The sequence below is a fragment of the Labeo rohita genome, chromosome 2, assembly GCF_022985175.1.
Source record: "Labeo rohita strain BAU-BD-2019 chromosome 2, IGBB_LRoh.1.0, whole genome shotgun sequence".
NCBI lineage: Eukaryota > Metazoa > Chordata > Actinopteri > Cypriniformes > Cyprinidae > Labeo > Labeo rohita.
In genome coordinates, this window is record NC_066870.1 from 18,366,806 (window position 1) to 18,384,881 (window position 18,076).

The 18,076-nt window shown below is 33.6% G+C and overlaps 1 protein-coding gene across 3 annotated transcripts in view; it reads right to left on the bottom strand.

Annotated features, from left to right (window-relative positions):
* LOC127152114 (zinc finger protein GLIS1) overlaps positions 1–18,076 on the bottom strand; it is a 45,469-nt gene that overhangs the window by 4,223 nt on the left and 23,170 nt on the right. For 2 of the 3 annotated variants that reach the window (XM_051092569.1, XM_051092559.1), the window contains exons 5-8: positions 16,654–16,815; positions 13,903–14,013; positions 13,024–13,168; positions 6,848–6,977 (exon numbers count right to left, since the gene is read on the bottom strand). In XM_051092569.1, the coding sequence (XP_050948526.1) occupies positions 6,848–6,977; positions 13,024–13,168; positions 13,903–14,013; positions 16,654–16,815 (548 nt within the window). Of the gene's footprint in view, positions 1–6,510; positions 6,622–6,847; positions 6,978–13,023; positions 13,169–13,902; positions 14,014–16,653; positions 16,816–18,076 lie in introns of those variants that run through there. The other variant, XM_051092576.1, reaches the window with a different exon arrangement.

Genomic DNA, 18,076 nt, shown 5'->3' on the forward strand with positions numbered 1-18,076 from the left:
AATTTAACATCTGCACTTTGTTTAACATTTACAGAACTAGAATACTATTTTCTCCAGTATTTTTATATCAAATTGACATATTTCAGGAGATGCATTTGTTGAATGTATTTTATGGGTCTGTCCAGTGATGCTTAATGATTATTAAGGTATTATTATTATTAGTTTCATTATATTTCATTCATTTTATTCTTTTTCATTTTTTATGTTAATGTATAGCAGTATAACTGTCATTTTTAAATATTTTTTGTTTGTTACATTATAATGATATTTTTATGTTAATGTTTATACTGGTATTTTGTAATATTGCCATTTTTATAAATATATATATATATATATTTTATTACAGTTTATTTTTTCACTTTTTTTTGTTTACGATACTGTTCATACTATTTTTTGTATTAGTACATTACAATGTAATTATATTGATATTTTGTTTACGTTAATGTTTATACTGTTATTTTGTAATCTAGCCATTTTTATAGTTGATTTTTTTGTACAATTTATTTATTTATTTATGGTGTTTTTTTGTTTGCATTAATGTTCGTATGTATTTTGTATTTTTTGTATTATTACATTACATTATATTGATATTTTGTTTATATTAATGTTTATACTGTTATTTTGTAATCTTGTCATTTTTATAACATCTTTATTTTAGTCGATTTTATTACTTTTTTCCATTTTTTATGTTTTTATTTTGTCTATGTTAATGTTTATACTGTTATTTTGTAATATGTTTGTATGATTACATTGCATTATAATGTTATGTTGTTTACTTTAATGTGTATACTGTTATTTTGTAAGCTTGTTATTTATATAACTTTTTGTTAATTTTATTAACTTTTTTCATGTTTTGTTTTATTTTGTTTACGTTAATGTATTATTTTGTAATCTTGTCATTTTTAAATAGCATTTTTACTTTAGTTGATTTGATTATAAAAAAAATTGTTTATATTTTGTTTGTTAATGTTTATACTGTTATTTTATAATTGTTTTTGTTTCATTACGTTACATTATAAACGTTATGTATAATGTATAATGTTTGTTTACAATAATGTTCATGCTGTTATTTTACAATTTTTTAGAACAATTTTAACTTTATTACATTTATTTATTTATTTATTTTTGTTTTAGCTATCCAATTTAGTATTATTTTACTGCTCTTATTTATTTAATGATTTTGACATTGATTTATGTATGTGTACAGGACCTGGAGTCCAAGAGAATGTTTTCTTCAGGCGAAATACATTTCAGTTCAATTCAATTCGATTTTCTACATTTTACTTTGTTTTGAATGTAACTCCAGCTCACCCATAGTACATATTTTAAATGATATTAGCAACAAAATGTTCAAAACTGGTGAAAAGAAAACAAAATCCATCATGTTCCTGGTAGCGCTGTGTCCTATCACTGGCTTTCACAGTATAAGCGAGGCAGATAAGTAGTGTGTGTTTGTGTGTGGGAGCCCTGCAGCGCTGCCATGTGTGTGGAGCAGAGGGCTGTGTCCCAATAGAGCGGCTGTCAGCACAAAACTCGGAAAACAGCTCCACTCTTCATATTTTTACAGCGAGCCTCTCTATACGCACTAATCGCAGCCAGCTGCCCGTACGTACCCTTAGGCTGGAATGAGAGGAATCTTTCATGCAGCGTTTAAAAATCCCAATTTACCCATCACACCGATCCTCCTCTCGCTTGACAGTGTGTTATTTTCGCCCAGCGCACTACACTGAAAGACCTGCTTAAAGACGTTTGGGTAAGGTATCCTGTCATGTTTGAGGAGCTCATTAAATAAGTGAATGAAATGACTCAACTTTACAGGGCAGGAACTTTCATCTTGGAAAAGTTTTTATGGACCCAGCAGTCCTTTTAAACACACAGGTGGAGGAAAACTTATTACTACTACAAAACGTTGCTCCGACTACCAAAGGAGCTCCAAAAGCATCATTCTTCATTAAAAACAGCAGGTACACAATAAGAGTTTAAGTGAATTGGGCAGGAAAAACACATAACTTGCCAATGATCATTATACATTTAGATTTAATGGTAACACTTTACAGTAAAGTTCATTAGTTCATTAGTTATTAGTGTTTGTTAACATCAATTAATGCACCGTGAATTAACATGAACTAACAATGAACGACTGTATTTTCATTGATTAACATTAACAAAGATGAATAAATACTGTAATAAATGTATTGTTCATTGTTCATGTTAGTTAATACATTAACTAATGTAAACAAACGACACCTTATTGTAAGGTGTTACTGATTTAATATTTGTACACTGTAAAAAACAATTTGTTGAGTCAGCTTAAAATAATTTATTAGTTTAGTCAACGCAAATAAGGTTAGTCAACTTGAAATGTTAAGTTTTACTATGTGACACTTTAGATATTTGTGTAAGTAACCCAGCTGCCTTAAAATTTTAAGTTGAATCAACTTAAATATCTAAGTTGTCACTTAGTACAACTTAACATTTCACGTTGGATAATTTTTTTTTTGAGTTGACAATTTAAAATTTTAAGGCAGCTGGGTAACAAATTATTTTAAGTTGACTCAACAAATAGTTTTTACAGTGTACATAAGCATTTTTTAACTTGTGAACATTCAGAAACGTCAATATTTTAGGTTAAATATAAGAGCTAATGCTCGATATGCATTTTTACATTCATAAACATTACGATTTAATATTTAAAAAGGCAAAATACAAGATTTGAATGTTCTCGAAAGAAGTTGTTTATACTTTATAAATAAACTGTGTATATTATATGATTAAAATACAGTAAAAATGGTAATATTGTGAAAAATACTATTCTATTTGAATATATTTTAATTAATTGTAATTACTTCAATTTCTAGCAGCCATTACTCCAGTGTCATATTAATATTTCTTACTTTTATCAGTGTTGAAAACAGCTGTGCTGCTTAAAGTTATAAAAAAAAGTATTATTTGCATAAACTGTGATACTTTTTTAGGATTCTTCAATTAATAAAAACCTCAAGAGAACAGCATTTATTTGAAACAGAAATCTTTTGTAATATTGTAAATGTTTTACAGTCAATTTAATGTGTCCTTGCTAAATGAAAAATTTATTCCTGTGATTTCAAAGCTGAATTTTTAGTATCAATACTCCAGTCACATGATCCTTCAGAAATTCTTCTAATAGTTTGATTTGCTGCTCAAAAAAACATTTTTTTTTTTTGTTTATTGAATAAAAATAAAATTACTGACTCCAAAGTTTTGAAAGGTATAGTGTATAATGGTACAAAAGCTTTTTATTTCAGATAAATACTGATCTTCGGATCTTTCTATTAATCAAATAATCCTGAAAAAATGTGCTCAACTGTTTTACATATTGATAATAATAATAAACAATAATCTTGAAGCAAATCAGCATATTAAGAATGATTTCTGAAGGATCATGTGACATTACAGATTGGAGTAATGCTGAAAATTTTGTTTTGCTCACAAGAATAAATTACATTTTAAAATATATTCAAATAGAAAGTTATTTTAAATAGTAAAAATATTTCACAATATTACTGCTTTTGCTGTTTTTTGGATTTTTTTTTTTTTTTTAAATGCAGGCTTGTTGAGCAGAAGAGACTTCTTTAAAAAAACATGAAAAATCTTACTGTCCAAAAACGTCTGACTTTTGAAAATCTAATGGCTAACAACTAATGAAAGACCATATGATAGCGTCTTTCTTGATAACCGCTTTAAAAGAAAGTCCATGAGCATTCACGCACATTTACACAAAAACGAACCGCAAATCACTCAAACTTTTCATAACAGGATTTTGAAATAACAACAATACTCAGTAAGCAAAGTCTCCTAAATGCTTATTTTCTGCCAAAGGAAACAAATTTCGCAAGGGATCAGATTCTGATGACAGGAATTAGGAAAGATAATTTAGTTATAAAATGTATGATATCATTTAAAACCCATTTGGGGAAAAAAAGTATTCAGCTTTCTGTTGTGGGACCACAAACCCAAGCCTTCAGCTGGCAACCGAGAGTGTGCGTGAAGTGTTAAGTAGGTTCTGCTGATATGTTTTGCTATTTGATAAAACACATTTCCTGTTTACAGCCACAGAGTTTGCAGCGCCGTTTTTTGTCACATCACCTCAAGAGTGATTGTTGTTTACACAAAGCAAGTCATGGCATGTGTTTCTTTTCCGGACGCGTCTGGATAAGCAAACGTTCGGAAACAAACAGTGCCTGTTTGTGGTGAATGACAGCATAACAATACGCTTCTTTAACAACAGCAATAAAGAAAAATGAAATAATGAGAGGAATCATTACAGCCATTTCTAAGAACCAAATTTTAGTGACCACAAAAGTGACCGCAATTGCAAAAAATCCCTATGATCTCTGAATCGTCCATATGGCGTAAGATTGTACAAACAATTTAATGCAAGACATCCAGATCAGATCAAATCCCTTCACAATCGGGACATATTTGCGTGACAGCGCAACAGTAACACTCAGAGAACAGGTCACGGGTTAACTTTGTGCTGTAAAAAGACCCATGCGAATGCATAATAATAATATTTTTCTACTGAAGAAACACGTGTTGCCACACTTCATAATGTCTTCGATCTCGGGGCAGGGATGATTTGCTCCCATCGTATCGCCTGTGCTTTTTTAATGTTTCACATCATAAGCACATGTTCCTAACTGCTGTGGTTGACGCACATATATGCACTGCAGATGCAGTCCTTCACTCAGTGACAAATAGCCAATTAGACTCAAGTAAAATTGCTCCCATATGTATCAGAGAAGCAAACTGGATGTTTCCATGCTGTATTTTTTCCCAAAATTTATATTGCGCTACATTATATCTATAGCCCACTTACACCAGTTAGCGAAAGCTAGAGATTGTGGTTTATAAAGTTTTTATTTATTATTTATTAGTGGAGCACTTTTTATGATGGATGGATGCACTTTATTACACTTCAAAATCTCAACACCCATTCACTGCCATTATAAAGCTTGGAAGAGCCAGGACATTTTTAAATATAACTCTGACTGCATTTGTTTGAAAGAAGAAAGTCATCACATCTAGGATGGCTTGAGGGTGAGTGAATCATAGGGTCATTTTTATTTTTGGGTGAACTATCTCTTTAAATACAAGGGCATTGCTTTTCTCACAAAAGCAATGGGAATACATTAAATGGGCCATTCTACAGAATTGCTCCAAATTCAGAGTTGGAAATGTCTTGAAAAGAAAATGTTTATTTTTCCACAAATTTTTCTACGTATGCAAATTTTTATAATATTCAAGGCACACATTTCTAGTAATTGTGCAGTTAATTCTCATGTTGTATTTTTAGAAACTTTTGGAATATTTGTCACTACCGAAACACTGTAATATATAATTTAATTAGAAGTGTTAGATTGATCTATTAAAGGAGAAGTCAACTTCCAGGACAATAATTTACAGATAAGATGTTCATATCTTTCTTTCTTCAGTTTTTTTGAGGAAAACATTTCTGCATTTTTCTCTATATAATCGACGGATAAAAAGAAAGACATGAACATCTTGAATGACAAGGGGTGAGTACATTATCTGTCAGTTTTTGTTCTGGAAGTGGATTTTGCTTACATCTAAATTGTACATATATTTTTCAGAGGTAAATTAATTACAATTGCATTTTTAGAAAAATATATTTTAAGTGTAATTGTGAGATTTGTTGTATTTTGAATTCAGTTTTTCTTTGTAAAATGCTGAAAGTTGATCATACTGATTTCATACTTAAGGATTCATTAGTCTGAATATACAGTGAAACAAAAACATCATAACATCTTAGTTGATAATTCAGTATACTTTATTTTTGACACCCCATGTTTCGGTCGTGACTGCACATTTTCGATAGTGACAGTAATCTTTTGATAGCGACCACATCACATTACAGAATTTTAACCCACATACTATTGCACATCTGTACTAAAATTGTTTATTTCCCCCAAATATGAGGATTATATGTTCCCTTTTGTCACTGCCAAAACAATGATGACATGTTTTGGTCATGACTGTTTCGGTGGTGGCAAATTTATGGAATAACACCCCAAAAATGAATGAAGTCACTACCGTTACTCCACCAAATGTTTTGGTAGTGACAATTTTAGCTCACAGATGCTGATTGACACATGGTTAGCTAGCACAGTTCTGAACAGTTGTACACATATAAAAACTAAATGTTATGGAAAACCCCCAATAAAATGTGCTTAATTGCAGAAAAATGGTGTTTGGTAGTGACGTTCCTTAAAGTTACACACAGATTTTTCAGACTTTTGAACACATTTACCTCAAAATGATGGGGTCTATCTACTCACCATGTAGCTATGAGAGAGAGACACATGAATATGTCCTAATCATAAATGCAGGGGTGTAGTTAAAATCAGTGTCAGACAATGGACTAAAACATGCACTGTTTGGTATTGACTAATACGTTTTTCCTGAATCTGACCTTTAGGACTATAAAGGTAAAAATGAAACTCTCTTCTTCTTGACTTTTTCCCTCAAATGCTGAAACAACTGTTTATACACGCTTTGTTTCCGTGACTGTCCAAAGCACGTGAATATGAGGCATGTGATTGGGCGTCTGTTGCTAAGCATCTAACAAAAACAAACAAGACAAGTTTGTTACCGCAATGGCTGGTTAACCACACAAAAGTAGTGCTAACCGAAGCATGGTTTTAAAACCCAGCACTTTATCTAGTTTGCATAAATTAATTAGCAATGATAACCCTGGGTTAAGCGCGGTGTGAAAAGCCCTATACAGTATCATGATGTTCCTGGTCATATATTGTGATGCTTATACTGACAGACTGCTGATCCTCACCTTGGCTGACTGAGCTTGTTGTTGTGCAGATGGCTGTGAAGGCTGATGCTGCTGTGCTCCATTCTGCAGTGTCTGCTGGGCTGCTCCAGAGATAAGGCTCTGCTACAGGATTCATCCTCTTCTGGGTATCCTGGAAACCCACAGGGGAAAAAAATAGATCTCTTTAACATATTTTTAATGAAATCCAAGAGATTTCTGACCCTGTATAGACAGCAATGCAACTATCATGTTTAATGGCCCAGAAAAGTAGTAAGGACATCAATAAAATAGTCCATGTGACATCAGTGGTTCAAACGTAATGTTACGAAGCTACAAGGATGTTTTATGTGCGCAAAGAAAGCAAAAATAACAACTTCAGTCAACAATTTCTTCTTTTCTGTGTCCGACTTTGACAAGCGTCTATGAGTGGACACAAAGCATACGTGTGGAGCTGCTGACGCAGGAGCCGATGCTCTGACATAGGTCCGGATGCGCTGTGCCTTGTTTACAAGCAGAGTAAGACGCATGCTGTATATAAATCAGTCTTTGTAAACTTGCAATTTTTTGCCCAGCCTTACTTATTCAAACAAGAATATACAGACGATGAACTAAAAGAGATGTATGTTCAATGCAAGAACGTCGTAAACTCTCGTAAAACTGTTGAACAAAGTCATTATTTTTGTTCTCTTTGCACACAAAAAGTATTCTCGTAACTTCATTACACTTGAGTCACATGGACTATTTTTAACAATGTCCTTACTACCTTTCTGGGCCTTGAACGTGGTAGTTGCATTGCTGTCTATGCAGGGTCAGAAAGCTCTCAGATTTCATCAAAAATATCTTAATCTGACACGTGTCTTGGAGTACTTGGTTTACTCAGTGCTGGTTAACATTAAATGTTTGGAAAAGTGCCTTTATGCATTTTAAAATTAAAAAGAAGGAGAGGGTCGAAACGGATATTAGTTAATGGTAAAAAATTACAAATTGTACCCGATTTTAAATATCTTAGATTCTCATTTAACATTTGAAAAACATGTTCGAAAAATAGTCTGTGCAGTGACGCCTTAACTTAGAAATTTTACATTTATACAGAGTCAACTTTCAATAGAAGCTTCTAGAGTCTTTTTGAATTCTTTGATCTTTTCTCATTTTTCTTATTGTGTTACTTCATGGTCACAAGCAGGAAAAACTACTCTTAGACCTTTATATACTTTGTGTAAATGTGCTTTAAAAGTATTTGACAAGAAACCCAACAGACATCATCGTTTAATTATCATTAAGTAAAATTTTATTTTACTTTTGACAATTTTGTTGTGTTCTACAATTGTTGTTAATGTATTGTTAATAACCTTGCACCCTTCACCCTTGAAATAATTTGTTTTCTCTTGTACTGAAAATATAAGACAAACTAGAGCCTCATCAAGAGGTGATTGTGCAGCGAATTTTAGAGTTACTGATTTTGGTCATTCAGCTTTTTCTGTTTCTGTTAATCACTCGAATAATTTACCAACTAACATTAGACAGTGTTCCACCTTAGCACAGTTTAAGATACTACTGAAAATATGACAAAGATGAGTCAGGTATGTGACCATTGAGTATTTCCGTATCTTGATCAGCTACATAACTTTGGTGTGTTGTAAAGTTGTATACATTTTTGAAGGGTGATGCTTTGTAGTATTGATAGGGAAATTTATTAGAAATGTGGATTGTAGTTTCTATGTGGGGGATTACGCTCTTTATCTTTTCAATTTTGGGGGGAATTTTATTGTACATAGTATTATACCAGTGTTTTTGTTATATAATTTGTTTTGGTACTCTCCTGCCTAGGGACAGCAGATAAAATTTAGCTCTGTAGCTAATTCTGGGTCAGTTTTTTGACTGTCTATTGTCAAATAACGAATAAAAAAAAAAAAGAATTGACATTTTTGGGTGAACTATCCCGTTAAAACTAAATGTTAAGATGTTATCTGTTAATATTATTTAATGGACCTGAGCAAACATTAACAATGAACATTTGTATTTTTACAACTAACACTAACAAAGAACAATAAATGCTGCAATGTATTACTCATTGTTAGTTAATGTTAGTTCATGCATGAATTAATTGTAACTCATGGGACCTTCTTGTAAATTGTTACCAAAATGTTTCTTGAGCATCAAATCAGACTGGCGTAATAGCTGCTTAAATTGGAATAATATTTCACAATATTACTGTTTTTACTGTATTTTTGATCACATACATGAACCTCGCTAAAAATAAGAGACGTCTTTCCAAAACATTAAAAAAAAGTACTGAACTTTAACTTTTGAATGGTAGTGTACATCTATGTTGCAAGACAAGTTATCTAAGCCATATAATACACATCAATTTTATAAATCTGAATTGCTTAATTTGTTGCAGTCTACTAAGGGATTTTAGGAGATGATGAAACATATCAAAAACAAACTTCAAAATGTTTCCAAAAAAGAACAACAACAACATGTTGCTCTGGGAAAGAGACAATCACATGGGAGCATATCCAGCCATAAAAAATATTGGTAACACTTTATAATAAGGTGACATTTGTTAACATTAGTTAATGCATTAACATAAACGAACAATGAACAATACATTTATTACAGTGGTTATTAATCTTTGTTAATATTAGTTAATAAAATACAGTTGTTCATTGTGTGCTCATGTTAACTTGTGATTTTAATAATGCATTAGTAAATGCTGAAATTAACATTAACTAAGATGGTTAAATCATTCATGTTAACTAATGTAGTTAACTGATGAACCTTATTAAATACTAAATATTAAATGTGAATATTAAATGTGTACTTTAAAACACATATCACATGACGTGTTACTAGTCTTGCTTATTTATTGGCATAAATGTTAAAGAAACTTATAATCTGGATTCACTGAGAGAATTACAACCTGTTAATGTGCCTTCAAATTTTAAAACCGAACAAGAAGTGAACCTCATAACATTGCTGTTTAATTTCCCTTATTCTTCCAGAACGATCAAGGACAGAATGAATAATGTAGTCAGTTTGGCTTGCTGATGTTAAACATCTCTCACAGTTATTCTTCACTCGAAACACATAATTGTTCCTTTCTTATTCATCAGAATCAGACGACTGAAATATCTGTGGCTTCTGTCTGCCTTCCACATCTCTTAGAAAAGTCGCGAGCAGTCCAAGGCAATTAGTGCAGACTGCCCTCATGGATTTTCACTTCAGGTGTTGACTAAAGGAGCCCAGCGCTGTCTGACAGCTTCTTGACTCCGTCTCAAGCATCTGAAGAGAAAGCGGCTGGAATGGAAAAGATTCTGGAGTGTGAGAGACATGCGTAGGGTGGCCGCTTGCCCACGGTGGGTGCCCAGCGACTGTGCAAACACTGCTCTTTTGAGCTCGTCGGAACAGCTGATGTCAGAAATAGTACGTAGCATAAATGATGGGTATAGGGAAATGAGGAAGGGAGTGGACGGGGCTCACTGGTCTGAGAACATTCTCCCCTGGATACATCTGTAATGCTAAATGGCATGCACATATAAACAGTTTTTTTTCTGTGCACTGGTTAAAATTGGATAGTGGCTGGAATTATACAGAGTGCTTGTGTGCAGGGTTTTACAATGTCATCTTTCACTAGCATTGGGTTCTTTTACACTATACCGTTCAAAAGTTTGGTGTCAGTATGATTTATTTATTTATTTATTGAAAGCAATGAATACTTGTATTCAGCAAAAATGCATTAAAGTGATCAAAAGGCAGTAAAGAAATTTAGAATGTGACACATGATTTCTTTTTCAAATATATTTTATTTCATCAAAGAATCCTAAATCCTATTTTAAATTTTTATAATACAGTTGAGGTCAAACGTTTGCATCCTCCTTTTAGAATCATTAAAAATGTTAATTATTTTACCAAAATAAGAGGGATCATACAAAATGCATGTTATTGTTTATTTAGTACTGACCTGAATAAGATATGCCACATGAAAGATGTTTACATATAGTCCACAAGAGGAAATAATAGTTGAATTTATAAAAAATTACCCCATTCAAAAGTTTACATTTGTGATTCTTAACATTGTGTTACCTGAATGATCCACAGCTGTGTTTTTTTGTTTAATGATGGTTGTTTATGAGTCCCTTGTTTGTCCTGAACAGTTAAGCTGCCTGCTGTTCCTCAGAAAAATCCTTCAGGTCCCACAAATTCTTTGGTTTGTCAGCATTTCTGTGTATTTGAACCCTTTCCAACAATGAATGTATGATTTTGAGATCCATCTTTTGACACTGAGGACAACTGAGGAACTCATATGCAACTATAAAACTATACTATAAAAACAATGCATTAAGAGCTGGGGGGTAAAAACTTTTTGAATTTGAAGATCAGGGTAAAATTAACTTATATTGTGGGAAAACATGTACGTATCTTCTGTAGCCTCTGAAGGGCAGTCCTACATGAAAAAAAAAGATATATAGGCAAAATATGACAAATGTACACTTCATTCTGTTCAAAAGTTTTCAAAAGTTAATGCATGTGTTTTTCCTTCTAGAGCATCAGTGAGCGTTTGAACCTTCTGTAATAGTTGCATATGAGTCCCTCAGTTGTCCTCAGTGTCAAAAGATCTCAAAATCATACAGTCATCAGGCATAACATCGGGCAGCTTAACTGTTCAGTACAATCAAGGGACTCATGAACTATCACTAAACAAAAAAACAGCAGCGGATCATTCAGGTAACAACACAGTATTAAGAATCAAGCGTATGTAAACTTTTGAACCAGGTTTTTATAAATTCAACTATTTATTTCTTTTGTGGACTGTATGTAAACATCTTTTATGTGAAATATCTTAGTTCAGTACTAAATGAACAATAACATGCATTTTGTATGATCCCTCTTATTTTGGTAAAATAACTAACATGTTTAATGATTCTGAAAGGGGGATGCGATTTTTTGACCTCAACTGAATTATAAAAATTTAAAATAGGATTTAGGATTCTTTGCTGAATAAAATATATTTGAAAAAGAAATCACGTGTCACATTCTAAATGTCTTTTCTGCCTTTTGATCACTTTAATGCATTTTTGCTGAATACATAAAGTATTTCATTTCAGGTGAAAAGCCATATTTGACGTCGATGAATGATGAATGTCCTGTTTGGATGTCCTGCCCGATGTACTATATAACCACCAGCCATTAACGATCTGTCCATCACAGTCTGCGTGACTTTGCCATTTCTTGTGGATTTTTTTCTGCAACTAATAAAAGTTTGGTCGACCAAGCCTCTTCTCGTCAACTACCGGTTAGTCAACTATTAGGAGGCAGCCTTAGAGTTTTCCCTCAATAAACTCCTAATTTGCTGCTCATTAATAGTTAGTTAGGTAGTAGTTAAGTTTAGGTATTGGTAGGGTTAAGGGATCTAATATATGGTTATGCAGAATAAGGCATTCGTAAACATGTCTGAAAATTTCAACAGAAAGATGGCTTGCAATTTTTTTTCCAGCCTTATTGATCTGATCCAGATTAATATACAATATACAGATGATGAATGAAGAGAGATGGATGTTCTACGTCAGAATGCCAGCTCCTGCATCAGCTCCACCACAAACATTTGTGTGTCAAAGATTGACATGAAAGAGAAGAAACTATTGAATAAAATCATTATTTTTGTTTTCTTTGCACACAAAAGTATTCTCATAGCTTCAAAAAATTATGGTTGATCCACTGATGTCACATGGACTATTTTAACAAGTTCTTACTCCCTTTCTGGGCCTTGAACGTTTCAGTTGTGTTGCTGTCTATGCAGGGTCAGAAAGGTCTCAGCTTTCATCAAAAATATCTTCATTTGTGTTCTGAAGATGAACAAAGGTCTCACAGGTTTGGAATGACATGAGGGTGAGTAATTAATGACAGAATTTACATTTTTGAGGGAACTATCCCTGTAAAATAAAACATAGGGCCTTCTGCAAAATGTATGTGCTTTCCAGCCAGCATGAATTTCCAACCAGATTCTGGATTCTTTCTGAGGAAGCTGGTTAGTTTGAAATGTCAAGTGGATGCCAGGACCGGCATCAAAAACACAATGTGATGGTCATTTCTATCTGGCACACTTCCTTCAGTTTTACACCACAAACTCTCTCAAGCCTTCCAAAGTCAAAAAGCCCAATCCGGGATAGACCATAAGCTATTGGGAATAAACCTACCAGTAAAGCCTTCCTGATGAATCTCAGTGAGGGACACAGGGCGCCTATGGTCTGGGCTCTGTACTGAAGGAGTAGAGCCATGGAGATGCTGCAAGCCAAGGCACACATCCACAACTTCCTGCTCCACCTTATTGTGTATCTGGACCTGTCAAGATATTGAAAACATATGCATAAAATGTACATCACTGATTTCCTACTTCCTATTTCCTAAAGCAGACACCATTATCTACAAAGGCATAACTAAACATCAAAATTGGGTAATTTAGACAATTATCTGCAACGGATTTGGCCCAATTAAAGTCAAAAAGAGAAAACAGAGTGTGAAAACTGATCTGAGATCAATGAAATTCAACTAAAAGAAACGTGAAGCCTTTTTCTCAGTTCCAACGTGGGTGCATTTAGCGCATTTTGCTTTTGTAGAGAAGTACCGCAAGGATTATCTTATTGTGGCTGAAACAACTTTCTGTTGTTGATTCATTTGAGCATTCAGCGGAGCTGCTGAGCATGTTTGCTATTTGCATGTCACATCTGGCCTCTTGAGGAATAGCACTGCACTGCTTATTAACTGTATTACGGGAACACATGTGTTCCTGCTTAGAATGCCAAAGCCATGGGAATACACAAAGATCTCCTTCATTCTCCTTTGTTTGGAAAGCAGGAACAGCCTATAAAACAATAGGCCTTTTCATCAAAGATCTCTGGGATGAAGATTACTGATGAAGTTAATGCATTAAACGATGTGACTTCATTTATCAGGTCATTAAGATCATCTAATTAGTTGCATGCTGCGTGTGTGCATGTATTTTTGTTTTAGCTTATTAAGTTATTGAATGAGGCTGAGGTTTTGATGTAAAACTAACAAATAGTTGAAATTGTTACCTTGTCCTGTGCCTGCAGGGCTTTAGTGGAGTGGATCTTGACGTGTTTGCGCAACGAGCTGGGGTCGGTGTAACGTTTGGTGCATCCTGGGAGCTGACATGCATACGGTTTCTACCAAAAGTGAGCATGAAATAATAAAGCAAAAGGCACAGAAGAAGAGACAAGGGTAAATTAGTCAGATGTTAATGAACAGATGAGGAATGAACATATAAAATATAGAAGAAATATTTGAAAACATTATTCATTTATAAATAAATATCATTTTTTGACATTTTACAATCTGAACTAACTTTGCCTTGTCATAAGGAGGCCAAATTATCTGATATATTAAAGAGACTTACTGACCTTGACATAAGGTTATGAGGGTCAGCAGGGGTCCTCTCTATGATATAATTTCTTGTTTTATACACTACCAGTCAAAAGATTTTTAGTGTTTTTTAAAGAAGTTTTTTCTGCTTAGAAATTAATACTTTTATTTAGCAAGGATGCTTTAAATTTATCAAAAGTGATGATAAAGACATTTATAATGTTTCAAAGGATTTGTATTCAGATAAATGCTGTTCTTCTGAACTTTCTATTCATCAAAGAAACCTAAAAAAATCTACTCAGCTGTTTTCAACATAATAATATTAATAATAATAATACATGTTTTTGAGCAGCAAATCAGATTATCAGAATGATTTCTGAAGGATCATGTGACTGGAGTAATGATGCAAAAAATTCAGCTTTGAAATCACAGGTATAAATTACATTTTAAAATATATTCAAATAGAAAACAGTTATTTTAAACAGTAAAAAACATTTTAAAATTTGACTGTTTTTGCTGCACTTTGGATCATATAAATGCAGGCTTGTTGAGCAGAAGAGACTTCTTTAAAAAAAAAAAAAAAAAAAAAAAAATAAAAACATTAAAAATCTTACTGTTCAAAAACTTTTGACTGGTAGTGTATATGCATTTTTTCTAAATTTGGCTGATCATATGACTTTGAGTCAATGAAGATAATTCAAGTGCTGATAATATTCTAATAAAAAGCTTCACTGTTTAAAAAATTAAGCTTTCCATTGATGTATGGCTTGTTAGGATAGGACAATTTTTGGCCGAAATACAACTATTTGAATATATGGAACATTGAAAAATCACCTTTAAAGTTGTCCAAATGAAGCTTTTACTAATGCATATTACTAATTAAAAATTTACTAACTAAAGTTTTGATACATTTACAGTAGGAATTTTACAAAATATTTTCATGAAACATGATCTTTAGGTAATTCCCTAATGATTTTTGGCATAAAAGAAAAATAAATAATTTTGACCCACACAATGTGTTTTTGGCTATTGCTACAAATATACCCCAGCGACTTAAGACTGGTTTTGTGGTCCAGGGTCACATATTAGAATGATTTCTGAAGGATCATGTGACACTGAAGACTAGTGTAATGATGCTAAAAATTCAGCTTTTGCATCACAGGAATAAATTACATTTGAAAACATTAAAATAGAAAACAGACATTTTAAATTGTAATAATATTTCACAATCTTACAGTTTTACTGTATTTTTAATTTAAAAAATGCTGCCTGGGTGAGCAACAGAGACTAAAAATCTCTTTTTTATAACAGCTGTAGCACATTATGCAGCAAATATAGTATTAAAACATATATAAGAACTACTTTACATTCTAAACTCAAAGTACAGGACAGTTCACGAAAAAAAAAGCTTTCAGATGCTTCACTTGGCTACATCAAACAAATCGTCCACAGGATATTACACAGGTGCAGAGTGATACACACACAAAAAGATTCAGTAAATATTATGAAATCGCCGCATCTGTCCACTTCAAATATTAATCGCACATGTCACCCTGAGCTACACAAATTCTTAAAAAAGCCTTGACTAAGCAATAATGCTGTGTCTCTAATAACACACTTCTTACATCATACATTTCAGCTGCCCAATTACAGAGTGCGAAGAAAATGTGAATGCTATGCTGGATAACTTTTCCAGGGTCTGCATTAATGACACAGAGTGACATAATTCTAACAGCCCTGAGAAATCACTTCCACAGATGTTCTCCACTCATCTACGTGACGAATCATGACATTCGCACACTTAGCACGTCTCCAATTAGAAGTGCGGCGACTGCCATCAGAAGCTTACTGACAGCAGCGAACGAAACCACCCTGCTTTGAATAAATCAGCTCTGTTGACTTAAGTGTACTGAGGAAACCGATATCGCTCGCAGGCTGGTTGTTACACAGCTTTACAGACTGGCATGAGAGCCGCAGTGGGAGAGCTGTGGAGAGAGATGTGCAGCCAGAGCTGGTAGTCGCTGAAGTGGCTCTCTTTTTTTTTCTTCAGCCATTAAAGTGAAAGGAGATCTGACCAGCGTTCCAGACTATAATTCCTTACTCTGGATTTAGTGTAAATAAAACCCTGTTATTACTAATACCATGTCTGGAAAAAGTGACAAGTAAGCTTCCCTCACTTGTTTGTTTTCATTAGTGGTGTACACCTTTTGTAGACTAGACATAAGTGTAAATTCACAATGATATATACAGAGGGATCCAAGAATCACTAGTAAAATACATATTTTGCATATTTATAATTAGTTAAAAATGGAGAAAAGTGAGCTAAACAAATGTGTGCGTGTAAATATTTATGTTCTTCTGAGACTTTTGAATCCAACTGTAGTGCATGTTTAATGTGTTTTTGTGTTTTAACCTGATAGAGGCATAAGAATGGGCATACATACCGTGTCCAAGTGTGTGCGCTGGTGTTTGGCTCGATCACTTGAGTTGCTGAAGGCCTTGAGACAGCCGGGATGCTGGCAAATGTAGGGCTTTTCTCCGGTGTGGCTGCGTAGGTGGATCTTCAGGTTCTCCAGACGGGAAAATGCCTTATTGCAGCCTTCGAACTATAAGACAACACGCAAGCGCAAGTGCATGTGAGGGGAAAGAGACAAAAAACCCAGAGTTCTTCAACGTAAGTGCATGTACTGTACATATGCATGCAAATTATGCCTATATGCTTTAGTGGAAGAGAGTGCAGCATGCTTTGTATATAGACAGGGATTAATATATGCAATTGCAATTGATTAGTAGAAGACATTAAACACAAGGCAGAGCTTTTTTTTTACTTACTGCCATTCCAAAAAGCTAGAAGACATGTCTTGTCTGATACCAAGTCATGCTTGATAGAAAAGTAAGAAAGTGGTGGCATGAAATGTTTTCCGTGAGTCTTTTTTAAATCTCAAAATAATACAGTTTTGGAACAGGAAATGTTTTTGCAACAGTGACAGTTATGTAACATTTGCAAAGATGTGAAAAACAGAATTTTCTTGAAATTAACAGTAGTTCATCCAAAATCAATTACTTACCCTCATGTTGTTACAAACCCATATAACACAAAAAGAGTCTCTTAAGTATGTTCAAGCTGCTTCTTGCTGTACAATAAAATTGGATGGGGACCAAGGGCTGTCAAGCTCCAAAGTGAAAAAAAAGCACCATAACAGCAAGTCTTGCACTATATTCCAAGTTTCTTCTGAAAAGTTTAACACTTAAAGGGTTAGTTCACCCAAAAATGAAAACTCCGTCATTAGTTACTCACCCTCATGAGGTTCCAAACCCATAAGATCTTCGTTCATCTTTGGAACACAAATTAAGATATTTTTGATGAAATCCAAGAGCTTTCTGACTCTGCATAGACAGCAAAGTAACTGACACGTTCAGGGACCATAAGAGTAGTAAGGACATCGTTAAATTAATCCATGCAACATCAAAAGTCGTGAAAAATCAAATTTGCCTTGATCTTTTGGCATATAAGAGGTCTTCGTACCATTAAAAGGTTCATAGCTTAAAACGTCCTCCTTATTAAAAACGAAACATTTATTTAATCAAACTCCAAAAATGTCTTGTTTGGATCTGAGGTGCCAGATGACATCACAGGAGCACTAACATTTGCATAAACTCTGCCTCCAGAGCAAGGCATCGACATATAGTCATCTCCATAGGCCCCGCCCACTGGCGTTCAGTCGCTTAACGGCTGACCATTTAAATACGCTGAATGCGAGTGTCGCGTCAAAAGCACATATAAATTACAATCACTGCTGCTATCTTGTCTACACTGGATATTGTATAAAGATGCGCGTTCGCTTTCAGACACAGTTCACAAGCTTG